The sequence below is a fragment of the Ananas comosus genome, linkage group 10 (assembly GCF_001540865.1).
Source record: "Ananas comosus cultivar F153 linkage group 10, ASM154086v1, whole genome shotgun sequence".
Classification (NCBI taxonomy): Eukaryota; Viridiplantae; Streptophyta; class Magnoliopsida; order Poales; family Bromeliaceae; genus Ananas; species Ananas comosus.
Window position 1 is genome coordinate 12,781,983 of NC_033630.1, and position 18,317 is coordinate 12,800,299.

The following is an 18,317-nucleotide window of genomic DNA, read 5'->3' on the forward strand; positions in this document are numbered from 1 at the left end:
AGTGGCGAGTAGTGCTACTCAATAGTTATCCATTATAGACAGAACAAGAACCAAACACAAAATGACACGACAATGGTGAGAATAAAGAATCCATCTACAACTGTATAAGTTGTTTATATCCATCTACCTTTTCCTTTTTATTAAAGGGGTTTAAAAACATGTATCTTAAAGCCAAAGGGCTAGCTCCTGTAAACTAACATATATAACTCTTGCTAGCTTTAAACTAGTAAGGGGCAATGTGCATGCTGTATGAACTTCGCTTTTTTTGAGAGAGATAGGTAGTACGCTATCCGCTTCGTTTATTTCATTTAGAAATAAATTTAGCTGGAAATGTGAATTAACTAGGATTCGAACTTGAGTCTCAGATACCAACCATCAAGTTCTTTGTCACTTGCTTTAAGGACAGTCGGTTGAAAAAAAAATTGTTATTTGCAGTAAACTTGTATATAATTTCTTATTTCTAGTCGACCCATATTGTCGGAGTAAGAATTCGGTGATAATTTATGTTTATTTTTCGCAATACTGTGGAAATTCAAAAGGCGAGGAGATTTGTTAGTTGAAAGTGAAAAAGAGAAAAAAGGAAGTGTAGAGCAAAATAATAATAATAATAATATTTCTCATTTCAAAATATTAACTCACTTAAATTGAGATACTAAACATTTTTTTTTGAAAAATGAAAGCTTGAAGTTAAAGTCATTCCAAAGGTCTTTTCATGAAATATATATATAAGGGCAAATCTTAACTAAAATATTTTCGGCCGTTTATTTTGAGACTACTCATTTACTAGACAAATGTAATTAAAAAATTATGACATTTGATTTTTAAATAATTCTAATAACGTAGATCATGTCTAACGGAGCTGATCATCGAATCAGATGTCCTATCACTGAAAACAACTTACAAGTGCGAAAATCTCTATACTTTCGAAAGCGTAAGAGGCGTACTCTCTCTCTCTCTCTCTCTCTCTCTCTCTCTCTCTCTCTCTCTCTCTCTCTCTAGCAATATGAATTCTCTTAGAAATTGTTAAAACAACCACGCACACAAAAAAAACAACAAGAAGAAGAAGCACTGTAGAAATATAAATTAGAACAAGAGCAAAGCTACATAATATTAATTTGCAAAAAAATTATAAACCATTTAAAGCATAATTTACAAACAGAAGAATAAAAAGAAATTATAATATGTTCATTCCATTTGCAATCACATATTAATGATGAGCTAGGTCTACGTCCATGACTATTGAATATTATCTTATTAATGTCAATAATATTTTTAGCATGAAATAATCGAAGCTATTTTATGACAATGTGGCTTAATGGGTGGAATTTGAGCTCAATATTAATAAGGGGTTTAAATTTAAATCTTAAGCTAGGTAATGTCCAATACCTGGCCCAACAAAAAGAGGCCCATGGGCCTGGGCAATAATTGGGCCGACAATCCCGCGTAGCATTTGCGACTTCGTCTAAGGGCATGTTTGGTTGGACAAAGCTCTGAGTATGACGAATTGGCGGAACCTCTTTTCGTGTATACCGACTCCGACACTGCGTGTGGGAGGTGAAGTCGACAGCTCTGATCATACCGAAACTAGCAACCTACGCTGGATCGATAAAAGCATGTATGTACATAAATATAAGGCTAAATTACAAAAAAATCTTTCTGTAAATATCTATTTTTTTATTTTTACTTCAAGACTTTCAAAAACCTATATTTTGCCCCCTTAAAATTTTAAGTTGTTGCATTTAATCCCCCTTTATCAGAATTTCATCACTATTCCGTCCATTTTTTGTATTTTATATCGAAAATGCGCTTCAAAATGCCAGAAATATATTTAAAAGTTATTATTTTTTTTTATAGAAAAAATAAGGGTAATTTGATCATTTTGCCCTCTCCATTAACATCGTATCCTCCGAAAATATTTCTGAAATCTTACGAGGGCAAAATGTAGGTTTTTGAAAGCTAAAAAGAAAAGGTGAAAAAACAAACGAATATTTATAAAAAGATTTTCTTTAATTTAGCCTAAATAAAATGATACACTGATTAAACAACATCTAAACCAGGAAGAAACTAAGTAACATATAATAATAGTGGATAATAATAATAATAATAATAATAAGAAGGGGTCTCCATCCAGAATCTGAATCTTTGAGATTCGTGCAAGTTGCAGGAACATTGATGATGATGATGATGATGATGCTTTGTGCCAACATTTAATTAATGCTGCAACTGCATCTCCAGATGCGTGTGTACATGAAGAACCAAGTAAATGGTGTTAGCTTTGGTTGCTTTTGTTATTATTAATGCTTAAATTGTAAGAAAATGATGGGTCAGCTATGGAAGAATAAACATGTGGCCCATTAATTTGATGCCTCTCTTTGCCAAAACTTTATATACATGTTCATATATTTATATACTTTTTTTGAATACATCTCATTTTAAATTTTCCCGCTTTTTATAATAAAAATACACAGAAAACTATCGTCAATAGCTGTTACAAAGAATTACCAAAACATATTTTGATATTATTACTATTGTATTTAATAATAATTTAAATATTTTTATTCCGCTAATAGTTAAAATTGCTTTGGCGCCTCTTATTCTAAAAGCCAATGATAATTATCATTGCCGAATAAGTTTATTGAACAAGACTACTATGTGGTAATTGGTTCTGCTAGAGCTAGTTTTGATACTGCCAGAGCAAATACGTTATATCTAGCTATGATTTAAAATTTTGAATTGGTAAGAAAAATAAACTTATTTTAGCGTGACATAAAAGCAAGTAAGTGCGTAATTTAACAAATCGAAAAGATACCGGACACAATTCGAAATATTTTCTAAGTTATGAAGGGGGAACAACAACGAATACGAATGTTTCACGAAAAGTAAAGAGGGGCATAATAATTTTTTTGGCTATAAATCATGATTTTTGTTGTTTCATCCACATAGCTTTACTTTCGGTCGAATCTAAAACTTTTTAAAGATAACGTAATTGACTTAATCTCACTCACGCCATAATCAATTACAAAAAAAAGAATAAAATAATAAAATATTAATCCATCTTTCATACATCCGTTTTTTACGACATTCATATGCTGCAAAACAAACAGTAAAATTAGAAAAATTCAGATTGAACAATTATATAAAAAAAAAAGCAGAAGAAAGTATAATTTTTATCTAAAAACTCAATAAAATAGCTATTTAATAAAAATTAATCTTTTAATTAATCTCGAGTAAATTTTAATATATATAAAAATAATAAATAAATTTAATTCATGGTACAAGAATAGTACAGAGGTTATCCATTTACTAACTTTTAATATTTTAATTTGAGTGATTTTATGAAATATATTTGATATTTATATATAGAAAATAGAATTTAATAAAAAAATTTCACTCAACTAATTAGAATATTGGAAATTAAAAATTAAAAATTAAAAATCGAGGACTATTAAGTAGTAACTAATAAAAAGTAAAAGTTGAGGGGCCGCTTTTAAAATATTCTGGACTATTAATAGGGCTGGNTCTCTCTCTCTCTCTCTCTCTCCGTTCCAAAACCCTAGAAGGGGGTCTCGCGCTCTCGACGATCGATCTGGGCCGTTGATTCGGCCTCTCCTCCGCGATCTCCGCTTCTCCCCGATGAGGCGGAGAGAGAGGGGAGGGATCCTCGGGCGCGGTCCGAAACCCTAGCGCCACCACTCCGCCGCGATCCGCTCTCTCTTGCTCTCTACTATCCGATTGAGGTCGGGGTTGCCCCAGATCGGTTTTTTTCTGCAGATTTTGGGGTAAATTTTGTATATTAAGTTGAAGAATCTGAGTTGAAGAGTCTTTCTGTGTCTTTACGATCGTATTGAGGTCGATATTGCGCTAATTTAGGGTTTTGTAGCTCGATTTGGGGCCTTCAGCATCGATCATATCGGTTTTTCGCTTTTTTGGTGCAAATTATAAGGTAATTTTAGTATATTAGATGAGGAATATCACTTGAAAAATATCACTATCTCTCTCGGCACGATCCTTTTGAGGTCATTATCGCCTTAATTTAGGGTTTGTAGCTTGATTTTGAACTCCCGCATTGATAGAGGTAAGTTTTTTTTTTTCCGCCTTCCTTCATTTGGGGAAATTTGTAGGTAATTTTAATATCCTATATGAAGAATCGCACTTTAAGTGGTCATTAATGTGTTCTTCTCGCATATTCGTGGATTAAAATAAAAAATTTTGCCCCTGTTTTTGATGTATACATGCGTATAAGCTCACGCAAATACAAAAATAAACTTTTTTTCACTTGTTTAGTTATTTAATCATTTATTTATTTACTAGGTTTTTATATATGTTTGGTTGATTCGATTATGAGGATATGTGTAATTTTTTCTTTGTTAGGCCCCTTCATCATTTTTTGCTTTTCTATTGTATCCCTTCACAATTATTTTCTATGTGGTGCTCAAAGGAAATGATTTGATTCTATGCTAAGTTTATGAGTTAGTTCACTTACCTCCTTCTTTGGTAATGTTTTATTTTTGGAATGTATAATATTGTCGCGAACTGTTCTTAACTTGGAAATTACTGCTTCATTACTTGTTTCAGCAACCAGCTAGTTCCTTCTTCTGTAAGAATGGATATTTATGTAGGAGCTTTAAATTTGATTAGGAAAAGAAAATGTGTTAGGAATTTCGATATGAATTTGAATCATTGTCCTACTAATTTTGGGAATATAGTGTCTTCTATTAATAGTTTGGCTAGTCCAAATTATATGAAGCTTTAGAAATTATTGACTAATTTTTGTAATCACCTCACTTGACTCAGAAGCTTCCATAAAGGGATGCTTTTCATTTTGTGTTCATAAATTTTTAATTTATTGAAAATGATGAACGATGGATGAATGTTGTTCAAACCTTTTCTCTAAACTTCAGGTATAGCTGGGGATTCGAGATATCTTTTTTTGGGACAATTCAGCGCACAAAGCATCAAGAGTTATTGCAACTTGTAGATGCAAATACTGTTGTTAATAAGGACATTTTTTAAAAAATATTTTCTTTTTCACAAAAATGGGGGCCAACTGCTGTGTGGCTGCAAGGGATAAACCATTGACAAGCGGAACTCGGATCGAAGTTTCTGCTTACAGAAATGTTAGACGCTCGCCTTCATGGAGCTTTCGCTGGGACAATCGCACGCACATAGAGGATGTAATGAATAATAATGCTCAATTGTCTCAATACAATAGTGGAAATGTTGGTTCTGAGATTAAAAGCGGGGCGACAACAGAAACTGATGGCCTCTCTGCTGTTGGAAGTCCATCAGATGGCTTTCACACTGTCAAGTGGCGCAAGACTAACAGTCTTACTGGAACATCTGGGAAATCTAAAACAGATGCGCAAGACAAAGGTAGGTTTTTTGATAATTATTCATACACTTGTGAATTGTTATTAATTTCATGAGAGTATTGAATTCATATACAACTTGCAGTATTTAGCTTCATTAATACATGCTAGTGTAATCTAAGGCGGTCACTAGAATGCGTAGCCTCAATCTCCATGCAATGAAGCAGCTATTAGCTGGTAGCTAATGTTTCCAACATAGTTCATCACAATGCTAGATGATTATGTGATCAAACTTTGAATATATAAGTGATATTTTGTAACACTGACAATCAAACTTTGAATATATTGCTTTAGAATTTCCCCTAGTTATTTTTGTACTTCATTTGAGTTTTGTAAGATTTATGCAATCACTATTTTTGTGGTAGCTACTTCAATTTCTAGTAGACGACATACTTCCATCCTGTGACTTTTTGAAAATAATTGATACTGGTTAGTCAATAACTAGGAAAGACATTGATATTAAATACAAATTTGAGAACGGTTCACTACTGTAAAATGAGAAAAACGAACAAGATAACAGACCTGATAATAAATAGTAACAAATTAGTTAAGTAGTTAATGGTTCAATAATAAATAGTGACTAGTGAATAAGTAATGGTTCCAATTCTCCCAAAAGTTTTTCTCAGAGTGGAAGTCGTTCTCTTTTCAATTTCTATTTACTTTTCAATGGAAGGGGAAGGGAAGGTTTTAATGTGTGCTTTATCCATAAGCTTTGCTTATTAATATATATATACAACTATTTCGAGTCATTGGTGAGTAATTCAGAAATTGCTATTTCTGGCGGGGGGATAAAACGATGAACATATTATAAAGTATAAAGCCAACGTTCCCATTTGTCAGCTTGGTAATTGTATTACCATGCCACACGTTATTTGAAGTTCACATTTCTCTATATATGTTTTTTTTCTTGCATGCAATTTAATCTCACCAATACGATATTAAAAATTGTTATACATTCCGTCTGATGTTTATTTTATTGTCCTCCAACAGATCACTTTATAGAAAGCAACTCTTCAGCAGTGGTAAGCTGCATACACAGACCTTTCTTCTGTCACAGTTTTGTTTAGATGTGTTTATTGAAGGATATTTTACTTTCAATTGATGTTATTTCTAAATTCTTCGCAGGAAAAGGACTCTATTAGGTCACCAGGAATAGCAAGCACAGCTTCAGAAATTAAGCCTTCAATCTCTTTTCCTTCTACTCCATCATCTCTACCCTTCAGGACCACCGATCCGTCCTCCTCTCGAAGCCATTCTCTACCGTTTGACCTGACTTCTTCACAAAAATCCCACCGATCTCCAACATACCAACTCTCCCGCCAAATCTCGGACAGTAGAGTTCCATCTCTAAAATCCCTGAACTCGAACAGCTCCCCTGAGGGTAGAAGAAACTCCTTTGTACTCTCCGTCTGTAGCTCTCATGGTGGCTCTTCTGATGGCTGGTCTATGCGGGCTTTCTCCGAGCTTTTGGCTTCTTCGCAAAGAGAGCTCTGGTCGCCGGACAACGAAACCCTAATTTCCATAAACAGCAAGGAAACAACAAGGTCAAATACTCAACAATTAGCACCGCCGCTTTCCCCTGATAAGCAGATATGTTTAATTTGCTCAAGATTTTTAAAGGACAGGTCTCAATGGAGTAGTCAAAAGATAGTTTCGACCAATGAACTCTCTGTGGTTGCTATCCTGGTTTGCGGCCATTCCTACCATGCAGATTGTTTAGAGAACATGACGATTGAAAGCGATAAATACGACCCACCTTGCCCTATATGCACTCATGGGGAGAAGTTTGCAGCAAAATTATTTGGGAAAATTGAATTGAAGGGCAGAAACCGGATCTCAAGGAGTGCGGTTGTGGATAGCGATGTGGGCGGTCGTCATTCGCTCTCTAAGGAGCAGAAGAGAGGCGAGAGGGGAGCGAGTTCTAGCACGAAGAGTTCGTTCAGTCGGCCTTTCTTAAGGCGGCACTTCTCGCTTGGTTCACGGCCCTCAAGATCCGCGCAGGAGTGCGAGTGTCCAAGAAAGAAGGGTTTCTGGGCTCGATATATTAGGGAGTGAGCGAAGCTCTTTTGTGGAAGTGGATAGGTGAGCTACTGCCTCTAGTGGCATTTTTTTTTCTAATAAAATTCAGTAATCTTCTTGACTGTAATTGTTGATTTTATTGATGATTTAGGTACTTATTCTTACCATGGAGTGCGTAAGAAGTCGATGAATTTTCTGGTGGAAGCATGCAATCTCTTTAACAGAATCAAAGTGGCAAGATTTGAAAGAGCATATATTGTAACCATATTGAAGTCTATCAAAGTTCCCCGTATTGTTCCCATTTTGGAGACTCAGGTGCGCTCCGCATGCTAGGAGGTCTTGGGCGCAGAAATAACCTTTAGGAGAGGTGAGTAGCTACAGCCGATTTATGTACCTCAATTGTCGAGGAGTTAGTCGGTTGATGGATAAATAATTTAGCCGGTCTTTAATCAAGGCCATTAGCTGGGTTGAATGGTTTAGCCCGGCATCTTCTGTAGTTCCATTCTTTTCTTTTATCTTAGTCGTAACCGCTAATGTCTGTAGATCGATTGTTGTTTCATTACACACTCTTTCAGCAAATAGAGTATCAGAATTAATTACCCTCTGTTAAGGATGTATTTGAATTCCCCCCTGGCTTTAAAAACCAGCGGTTGTTTGTTTTCTTTGTGAATTTAACTAAATCTGCATTCGAGTAAGAATTTGCCAGGAAATATTTCTCCTAGTAAGATTCCGATGTTTTGTTTCGTATCGTCGATGTATTGTGTTTGGTTAGATGCTGTCGAAAGTAACAAAGTGATTCCCTGGTGGTAATTCAGGTTTGTGCAGTGCTCTATAGACTCTGCTAGTCGTGCCGATATGAAGTTTGTGTCTAATAAATGTCAAAATTTTTCAAAATTACTTCTTTCCTAAGCAGATGTTATCTTCAGGCTTTTGTGTTGCATCAATTTTGGATTTATCACCAGCAGCAGTTGTGTTGTGTTTGGTCATGTTAATTAGAGTCGTGTTATTTTTTCATGAATTAAACTACATGAACGGTGTGATTGGTCCAATCTATCACCTACTCCTGAATATTGTTGTTCACTTTTTAAAATCAGAAATTGCATGAACACACTCAAGCAAGGATTTAAGTGCCGTGGTACGGGATTGTGTTTAAAACTTGCCGATACGTTGCGTGCCAGGTTGTGTTGATATGTGCCGGTACATTGCGTGCTGGGTTGTGTCGATGTGTGTCGGTTATAAAAAATTTATGTATATTCTAACTATTTAAGATGTATTTTTATCGGATATTTTGAACTTTATTAAGAAAATACTGACTAATTTAAAAAATAGAGGGTTTTAAACTGTGCTATCGGCATAGAAATTGTATCGTATCGATATTTTATTAGCACAATATGATACGGTAAATACAATTGGTGCCAAATAGATATTTAAATCCTTGCACTCAAGTGCCTGTATTGAAAAAGAATACTTTGAATCATTTCGTTTTATGTGTTTGAATTTGTAATAAAAAAAAAAAAATTTGGGAACTTGTGTACAAGGCTATACAGCATTTTAACATTCGGAGGATATTCTTGGAGAAATATTCAGGGTGTTTGACAATTTTTTTTCCTCCAAAGTTTTACTAAAAAAGTATATATGAAAATGTGAGAATTTTGACATGCTATATGTATCATTCAACACTTAATTCTAAACATTCATTCATCATTAAATGGAAATTAGTTCAAAAAATACTTACCCTTGTTCACTACATCACTATGTATTTTTAGAAGAATATTATTATACAGAAATATATAAGACAAGAGGTCACTGTGTATCATTCTAGAAACAAAAGGATCAAAAAGAGAGCTCTTACATTATTGTTATATGTACAAGACTACACCAACAACATGCATTAATGACCAAACACAGCAAAAAAAAAGAGCTCTGTAATGGCTATACTCAAGTCATAATCTGTAACTCTCAAACCGTTAAAAATCAAAACTACTGCAGGCCAAGAAAATCCTAGGAGAAAGTAGCGTACACCAAGTAACAGAAAATGGAGTACGAAGCGACAAACCGACGGTACCAATGGTAGAAATTTCCCTTTTCAGTAGTTCTTCCAATTGAGCCGATCTACATGTCATAAACTCCTTTGAAAGTTTCTATGAAGCCGTGAATCTGTAAGTGTTTCGAAAAGAAAGAGTGAGCAAACGAACGATGCATCCATTAGCTATAACCAATGGAAGAAAAACTTCCTGTGAAACGGCTTGCGTATTGGAACAGAACATAAAGTATTAGACCAACTATTGCCACTGTAAAAGCACCAACAAACAAACGCTTCAAACCAGCCGATGTACGATCTCTCAGTGGCACAAAGAAGCCCCGTATGACGCTCCTGTTGTAGCTAATGCCGTTGATCAAAGTACCTGACTTTGGTGAATCATCATCGGAGCCAAGTGAGCTCTTCGACTCCGTGATCTCTTTAACTAGATCAACAAGGCTATAGTGATCGACAAGCTTGACGGACTGATTAACTGACTCCGCCTCTCTCGTTTCCATTTTGTGAAGTTGGACTTGAAGTCTGCTCTTAGTGCCGGATGCCTCAGCGACTTTTTTATGCCTTTTTCGTATCTGAATTCCCGCGTCGTTGTTTTCGTTCATGTGGGTCAAAGCTTTACCGTCAAAGAACTCATCTTCCAAGTTGGTTGCAGGAAAATTATGATTAGATTCTGTTAGCCAGTTACCATTAGAAGCGAAAGGAGCATCTGTGTTTCCCATTGCAAGATCTTCGAACAAATTGTAGTTATAGCTATCAGGATTAGAGTACAGAATACTGTAGATATCCTCCTCCAATAGGAAGTTCGAGTCGTCTAGAATATTCTGTTCAACACTAGAATCGACAGGCTCCAACTTTGGTTCCACGGAAGTGACACCTTCCTGTGAGATCTTAAGAACAGAATGATCAGCATTTTCGCAGTCGATATATACATATTGAAGACTACGATTTTGGCTGGATAGTTATTAGTAAAATGTCCAGGAAAAACTATTTACAAATAAGCATTGCTCATTTTCATCTATTGTGCCAACTACAGGAACATCTACCAAGTCTTAGTGGGATGTATTTAATGGTTAAACAAATACTATTCAAGCTATTAAAGCTATTGCAGGTTAGAATATACCTCTGGTTCAACTTTTAGATCTTCTGGAGCGGTGATTCCAGAAAAGTTGGGATCCAAGAGCTCATTAAGCCAATCTTCGATATCATCAACATTATCAGCTGGGCTTGTTGATTTGTGGCAGATCACTGATTCGGTTGTCTCATTTGGCTGCTGCGGGTGGTTATTGACCTCCTCAGGTAGAGGCGAATTATCGGCTTCTGACGGCAATCCGTTTCTCTTGGTAACACGACATAGAACGTACGCATCCTGTTGCATAAACAACATTTAACATAAGGGTTAACCTGCAATTTAACATGATTAAGTTTATTCTTAAGTAAGTTGACATATTCGAAGTAAAATTATTGTTACCTTCATATCAGGGGCAGCTTTACACTCATTTTCATCGATGTAATATTCATGCATAATCCAATCCGTCCGCTTTCCAGAAGGGGGGCGACCTTCGTGGAAAACTAAGGTTTTCTTGCTCCCTATAACCCGGTTCTGAGACTTGATGTTCCGGTCCTTTCCAGTTGATTTCCAGTAACCCCCTTCGGTCGCCCTATTCGATCGTGAGCCATTGGGATACTTTCGGTCGCGAGAAGTAAAGAAATGCCACTTGCTATCTCTGGTCGGGATTTTACATTTTGCTGCAAAAAGGAAAATTTTTTTAAAAAAGAACGAAACAAAAGAGAGAAAGAAATGGTAAGAATCCAAAACACGCGAAATGTCGAACCAATTCCATACTTTACTATCTAAAAGCTATGTAGAAGCTGCCATAGAGATATAGGCCTTGAAGCTACTTAAACAGGAAAATAAATAAAAAGAAAGCACCTATTATCTGATGCAACCAGTATAAATTTAAACTGCATAAGATAAATTTATCCCTCGCAATCTTAATTAGTTCTACCCAGAAGCTTACTCTGGTTGAACTCAAAAGTAAAATAGGTCCCAAAAATTAGGAGAGCAAAGAAAAATTTCGGAGGAAGTCGAACTTTCTCCATTTCTCATATCATTAGATCAACTCATTGAGCTTCATAGGAAGCGATGTTACGGCAGGAAGCGATGTTACGGCATAGCATTCGAGTTCACTTACCAGGTAAATCCCATGGTTCATGTTTATATATGTCCACCTCTGGTATAATATTGAAGTCGATTTTCTGGCCATGTACTTTCCTCTTCAGATAGTGAGATATAAGTTCTACGTCGGTCGGATGAAACCCGAATCCAGGCAGCAGCGAGGTGGCGCTCAGAGACTCCATTTCATAATATGTTCTTCAGCTGGTAACAAGAAACTACATTCATTAAAAACCAAATAAGACTAATACTCGAAACTTACAGAATAAATTTAAATTTCATGTCTTAGAAGCAAGCATATCAAAAGTTAAAAATAGGAAATGCGAAAAGCATAAGGTATACTTCAATTCATCTCCTTTCGTAGCTTCGACTAAATTACTCGGAATAAATATTAAAATTTGCATCTGAAGAAACATGTTACCATGGATTAGTCATACAGCAGCAGATGATGTAAAAGCAGCACAAGGTATCAGCAACAAATTGCGAATAAAAAGATCATAAAATATCCTTCTCCAGATTCAAAATTTTTCAGAGAGTAAATTCATGATGATTGAGGAGGAAAGAGGAAAAAGGAGTTTAATTGCAACAGTAACTAATCCATCCTCAAACATTGGTTTATTTAGATGATTCTAAATGATCATGAACTATACATCAATTTAATGTGGTGAGGTTGATTGAGGGAGAGAGATATAAGGAAATGAATTGGAAAGAGAACAACAATAAAATATCAAATTCCAGTTATATCTAAGCTTCAGTCCAAGGGTTGACCCAGAAAAGAAAAAATGTGTTTACTTGGTAGCTAAGTTTAGTAAATAATATCTATTAGGACCAAAGAAAAAAAAAAGTAACACAATAAAATTCCAAGGAACTAAAAAACAAAATTGTAGCTATTTCATTATTAGAGTCAGCACCAAATAAGCGAAATCACGAGGAAAAGGACTCCACCAAATAAGCGGAATCACAAGGAAAAAGGGAAAATCGCATATAAATTAGTCAAAAAAGTACAAAACAAATAATTTGAAGCGCAAATTAACAAAATTTTACAACAGAAAAGGGAAAAATCACATATAAATTGGTCGGGAAAACAAATACAAAAAAAAATAATTTGAAGCGCAAATTGACGAAATTTAAGAATACAAAAAAAAAATGTTAAGATGACCAACGAATCAAATCCTCTTCAATCACCAAAACCCCCCCACAAAAAAAAGGAAAAAGCTTTTTTCCTATACCCTAATAATCCATCTCAAAAAACCCCCCAAAAAACACCAAATTAAATCGAATTAAAGAGAAGGACATAACACATCAACAAATACACCTCAAAAACCCCTAAAAATTCACCAGATTGAGCCCCCAGAATAAGCGTAAAAAGAGCAATTGCCCCTCTCCTAGGGCATCGTCGATAGAATTCGCCCACAATTGCACCAAAATGCCACCTTTAATCCAAAAAAAAAAAGAAAAAACCTTTTTCCCTCGCAACCCAGTAAACCACCAACAAAACCCCAAAAAAATCCCCCAAAAGACCATCAAATTAAATCGGAAAAAAAAAGCGTAAGAGAGAGAGCAATCGCCCCTCACCTAGGGCATCGTCGATAGAATTCGTCAACAATTACACCAAAATGTCACCTTTAATCCAAAAAAAAAACCTTTTTTCCCTCACAACCCAGTAACCCACCAACAAAAACCTAAAAAAATCCCCAAAAACCATCAAATTAAATCGGGGAAAAAAAAAAGCGTAAAAGAGAGAGCAATTGCCCCTCACCTAGGGCATCGTCGATAGAATTCGTCAACAATTACACCAAAATGTCACCTTTAATCCAAAAAAAAAAACCTTTTTTCCCTCACAACCCAGTAACCCACCAACAAAAACCTAAAAAAATCCCCAAAAACCATCAAATTAAATCGAGAAAAAAAAAAGCACAAGAGACAGCAATCGTTCCCTCACCTAGTGCATCGTCGAGGAGGAGGTGATGGGGGAGAGGGGAGCAGGTGGAGGTAGGAGTCGTCGACGACGACGAAGTCGTTGTTGCGTTCCCCCCTCCTCCCCCTATTGTATTATATTTCGCAGTAGCGTGAGAGAGAGAGAGAGAGAGAGAGAGAGAGAGAGACAGTGTGTGTGTGTGTGAGAGGGAGCGTTTGAATGCGAAAGTGTCCCTCGCTTTCCTCCGACGCGGTTTTTAAGCGCGGATGCGGTCCCATCACCATACCCGGTGAGGATACCGCCCACTCATGCTCTCCCGCACTACACGGCATGTTTGTTTCCCCGAAGCTGAAAATGAAGTTTAAATTGAATTAGAATTTCGAGTGAATTAAATATCAGATGAATGTTTTTTTAAAAAAAATTATCAAATAATATATTATAGTATTTTGGACATATTGAAAATTTCGTAGTGAATTAAATTTCAGACCAAATTTAAATTTCAAAGTTATAAAATAACAAGTTTAAAATTTAAAAACTAACAATATCAAATTTAAAATTTAAAATTTTAAAATATCAAATTTAAAATTTAAACTTTAATAAAATTTAAAATTTTAATTTATTAATTATAATTATAAAATTATAAATTTTAAAAATTTTATATTTAAATTTAAACTAAAATTCTCTCTCTCTCTCTCTCTCCACTCAAGTGGGTTGGAACAAGCTTGTTCCAACCCCGGGTGGGAACAAGTGTTCCCATCATAACGGGTTCCCACCATGAAAAAATTGTGTTTGGGTATAAAGGGAGGATATCCCTTTATCCCCCCTTTATACCCGAGGCAAACGGGGTGTAATAGAATTTTTTTTCCATCCGAGGTGAGACCAAGACTACTGAGACATTACAAATTCGTGGTATAGTATTTCGTATTGTATAGTACTTAAACCTCACGCTTTCGGCTGATGTTCGTTTATAGTACCAATTGTAACGATTTGGTCTCGACCCGTTAATAATAATAACTCGTTGAGTCTAAATCATTAGCTTAAAATTACACTCAGTTATTATTACTAAATTAGATGACTCTTGTATTTATAATCAGAACCTATTTTCCATCTAAGGTGAAATTATTATTAGGACATTACAAATATAATGAATTTAAAAATAAAAAAGCAAGACATTTGACTAATCAAAAGATGATGTCACAATTCATATTTAATAATAATGTATGTATGTTTAAATTTTGAAGGCCACAAAGAGGAAGAGTGGGAGCCACATTGTTGTTAGAAAAAGTTATGAGGAAGATGCATAGAAACAACCTTAGAAGGACTTGGGGGCTCCACCACTCAATCCATAAAGAATCTTTCTTGCTTGTGGGATTGGCTGCTCCAAAGAAGCAGTTATTTGCCTTTTGTGGGATTGGCTTTTGAGGTGCTTCAAATTGCTTCTGCTCCCAGAAGCACTTATTTGCCTTTTGTGCTGAAGTTAGCTACTTATGTTTAGTTTTGCAGTAAAACCAAAGGTTTAAAATTAGAGCCGCTGCTTTTAGTTATCGATTTCACATATGGGGAAGCTCAAAATTTTTCTATTTTCAAGCATTTTATCAGAGCAATTATTGCTTAAAATAGAAGTAGAACTAGGATAAAACAAGCTCTCAGAGCTGTAAAGGCGGAGAGTTGTGTGTTGTATGTCGGTAACGCACATCAGTCTAATTTCTACAAGCAAAAACTTAGCTACTTATATTTAGTTTTGTCGTAAAACTAAAGGTTTAAAATTAGAGCTGCTGCTTTTAGTTATCGATTTCACATTTGGAAAAGCTCAAAAGTTTTCTATTTTCAAGCATTTTATCAGAACAATTATTGCTTAAAATAGAAGTAGAACTAAGATAAAACAAGTTCTTATGAGTTGCAAAGGCAAAGACTTGTGTGTTGTATGTCTGTAACGCACATCGGTCTAATTTCTACAAGCAAAATTCAAAATTAGAAATCAAAATGAGTTGTTTTTTTCTTTTTAAGTTCCTTCTCACTAGGTGTTTAAATAGTTAATTAAAAAAAATATTTATAGTAGAATATGATTTATTAAATGTATTCGTACTGATCCTTACGTGTGTAGAGTGGAAACAAGACAAAAGTAATGCCTATTTAGTTTCGATACTCTGGTAACTGCTAAATCGATTGAAGTAAGACGACTCAGTGAATAGTACTAAAACAAACTTTGGTTTAGTGGGGCTAAGATTTATAATTAGAAATAAAAGAGAAAAAAGAGGAATGGAAAAGGAACAAAGAAAAGAAGAGAAGGGCTATTTTCTATCTATGGTTCATGATTCATTTCCAACCACCCCAATGAGTGGTCAAAGGTGGAAGTTTTAAGTAACATAATGTGATGGGACACAAAACAAAATTCTCCTATTGACTAAAAGAGAGCACTATTTATTATTATTATTATTATTATTATTGCTTAATTAGAACACCAAGCTCCATTATTATGCACCCACTTGTTTTGAGTACCCTCCATATTTGTCCACTACAATTTGATGAAAATAGCAATGTAATTTGTCTCAATTTTTATTACAAAGCCACCACACACATTAATAATGGCATGGAAAAGGAAATTAATAGCAATTATAACAAAGAGTTGGAGTTGAAAAATACAAAAGTTTCAGTAGCATGCACACACAAAAGATTTAGCAAAATTAAAGCAAATAACAAAAGGAAAAAATTTTAGACCCCCCCAAAATCTTAAACCTAAAATAAGCTTATAAAAATTTAAGCTACTCCTATATATAAAAAGAACAAATATTTATATTGGACACTAGTTCTAGAAGTATGAAACATATGCTAGAGTAAGTAAGCGTAGAAGATACCATAGATTTTTTTTTTTTTTTGCCTTCTATTTTTAATTATCTATGGACTAAAATTTGGTGCTAAATCAATCAAAAAGAAAAAGAGGGAAAGAAAAAAAAAAGCTTTATCTTCTTCTTCTTCTTCTACAAGAAAACTTGTCACTCCTTTTTGTTTGGCAACATCTACTAATGGGGCAGCTTTAATTGGAATATTATGTTGTTGATGTAACAACTTTTGGTTTCATAATAGTGAAGTGCAACCAACCAATGTTAGTAAGACAAAAAAAAAAAAGTCATTTTCTCTTGATAAATTAATATGAAAAAGAAATTTTAAAAAAATCATAGTGCCCCATTGTGGGGGCAGTATGAAAACAATGATATGCTACATGAGTACCATAAGATCACTTTAGTTGCTTTTGTTAAAGTTTGAAGCCATTATCTCTAAGAAGCATTTTTGGAAAAGCACATGCTTTTTTCAGATATTGGTACAAAAAGGATGAGAAAAAGTAAAAGCATCACTATGTTTAAATCTTTTCATTTGTGCTTTATATTTTATTCTTATCTTTTCATTCATTTTATATTGATTGATTAGAATAGATAGTGTAGAATAGCGTATCTTACCGGAACACTAAGTGGTATAGATTTTGATTTAATTATGGTGCTTTCGATTTTAGTGTACAATAGTATAAAGATTTTAGAACGTACAGAAACTATATAAATTGTAATCTATTTATAAATGTTGCGTTTGATCTGCTATCTTATATGTACTGTAAAATTTATGCACACCAGATTGATTCTGGTGCCCATCAATTCTTAAAAAAAAAAGAAAAAAAAAGAGTACAATTTCTCTCTAGTCAAGTGTCTAGAAAAAGAAAAGTTAATTGCCCCACCTAAACTTTTGCTTCTTTGTAGTCATCTAAATTTTTCAAAATTTTATCTATCTAAAACTTCTAAAGTTTTGCAGTCGATCGTTTAATTTTACATTTTATCAATTTAAATTGACTAATATCAGCCAAATGATCAAAAAATAATAATGAACGCATACCGATAATCTAGCAAAATCTTTTTAACGGTAAAATCCAATCTTAATAAGTATGTATATAAATTAATCTCTAGCATTTGTTTTTACAAATCAAATGTGAGAATTATTGCCAATTTTATCCACAAAAGTATTCTTTGACATTAAATTGATGAAATATGAATCTACCTTTTAAAAGTTGGAACGTCGAATATAAAATTTTAAAAGTTTAGATGCCAATCTGCAGTAAAAATATATAGAACTTACCTGAATTACGCACCATTTTAAATTGACTATTTGAACTTTTAAAATTTATGATTTTACTATTCAACTTTTCAATTTGTTTGATTTCAGGCAGACAACAGTCTTTTAACTTCAAAATTTAAGCTAATTATTTATTTTAATAAACTTATAGCTACGAGAATTACATAAAATATGCTGACTAAATTTGTAAAGATAAACGACGCATTCAAATTTCAAAGTTAAAGTGCCGTTGACCGACTCAAATCAAATAAATTGAATTATTAGATAGTAAAATTAGAATTTTGAAAGATCGGATAGTTTTTTTTAGAAAGAGAGAGAAAAATAACACGCTATTTGCTTCTTTCACTGAGCAATTGAATTTACCTGTACGAAGGAAAGTTGTAAGGGCCCCGGGAAAAGCTAAAAGGCAAAAGAAAAAGGATCTAAAAAGAAAAGCAAATATAGGCGTCGAAACAAAGAGTCTAACAAACAGAGACGTTACCAGCTCTGGACAGTTGAATCAAAATACTCTATAATTCCAGTAATGCGTTGAATGACCTTTTAGTTCAGTAAGCAATGGCAGATTACATCTGAACCGTCGGATACGGTGGACGGCTGAGATGACGTATAATGTATTCCGGTGCGTACAACGGCGCCGTATAATTAAAGCTTCAAAAAAAAAAAAAAAAAAAAAAAAAAAAAAAC

At 34.3% G+C, this 18,317-nt stretch overlaps 2 protein-coding genes across 9 annotated transcripts; one reads left to right on the forward strand and one right to left on the reverse strand.

Annotated features, from left to right (window-relative positions):
- Positions 3,526 to 8,109, forward strand: LOC109716364. 5 transcript variants are annotated; one of them, XM_020241761.1, is made up of 6 exons: positions 3,526 to 3,779; positions 3,871 to 3,943; positions 4,902 to 5,373; positions 6,360 to 6,391; positions 6,495 to 7,451; positions 7,540 to 8,109. In XM_020241761.1, exons 3-5 carry the CDS (start codon positions 5,037 to 5,039, stop codon positions 7,422 to 7,424), a joined length of 1,299 nt encoding a protein of 432 aa, XP_020097350.1. In that variant the 5' UTR covers positions 3,526 to 3,779; positions 3,871 to 3,943; positions 4,902 to 5,036; the 3' UTR covers positions 7,425 to 7,451; positions 7,540 to 8,109. The 5 variants fall into 5 exon arrangements, with proteins under 5 accessions (XP_020097350.1, XP_020097352.1, XP_020097349.1 ...); XM_020241763.1 differs by having other exon boundaries at positions 3,881 to 3,943; XM_020241760.1 differs by lacking the exon at positions 3,871 to 3,943.
- On the reverse strand, positions 9,146 to 13,740 carry LOC109716521 (NAC domain-containing protein 74-like). 4 transcript variants are annotated; one of them, XM_020242024.1, is made up of 5 exons: positions 13,542 to 13,740; positions 11,619 to 11,803; positions 10,895 to 11,172; positions 10,547 to 10,792; positions 9,146 to 10,313 (listed from the first exon to the last, which is right to left on the reverse strand). In XM_020242024.1, exons 2-5 carry the CDS (start codon positions 11,782 to 11,784, stop codon positions 9,594 to 9,596), a joined length of 1,410 nt encoding a protein of 469 aa, XP_020097613.1. In that variant the 5' UTR covers positions 11,785 to 11,803; positions 13,542 to 13,740; the 3' UTR covers positions 9,146 to 9,593. The 4 variants fall into 4 exon arrangements, with proteins under 4 accessions (XP_020097613.1, XP_020097614.1, XP_020097616.1 ...); XM_020242025.1 differs by having other exon boundaries at positions 11,619 to 11,817; XM_020242027.1 differs by having other exon boundaries at positions 9,146 to 10,304; positions 13,542 to 13,739.

Excerpts from the sequence above, each read along its gene's own strand:
- LOC109716521 (XM_020242024.1), bottom strand. The coding sequence starts at position 11,784 with ATGGAGTCTCTGAGCGCCACCTCGCTGCTGCCTGGATTCGGGTTTCAT. Across the intron at positions 11,173-11,618 it reads TGAACCATGGGATTTACCTG|CAAAATGTAAAATCCCGACC; the intron begins GTAAGTGAACTC and ends TCCTTTTTGCAG. Across the intron at positions 10,793-10,894 it reads AAGCTGCCCCTGATATGAAG|GATGCGTACGTTCTATGTCG; the intron begins GTAACAATAATT and ends TTTATGCAACAG.
- LOC109716364 (XM_020241761.1), top strand. The coding sequence starts at position 5,037 with ATGGGGGCCAACTGCTGTGTGGCTGCAAGGGATAAACCATTGACAAGC. Across the intron at positions 5,374-6,359 it reads AACAGATGCGCAAGACAAAG|ATCACTTTATAGAAAGCAAC; the intron begins GTAGGTTTTTTG and ends GTCCTCCAACAG. Across the intron at positions 6,392-6,494 it reads AAAGCAACTCTTCAGCAGTG|GAAAAGGACTCTATTAGGTC; the intron begins GTAAGCTGCATA and ends AATTCTTCGCAG.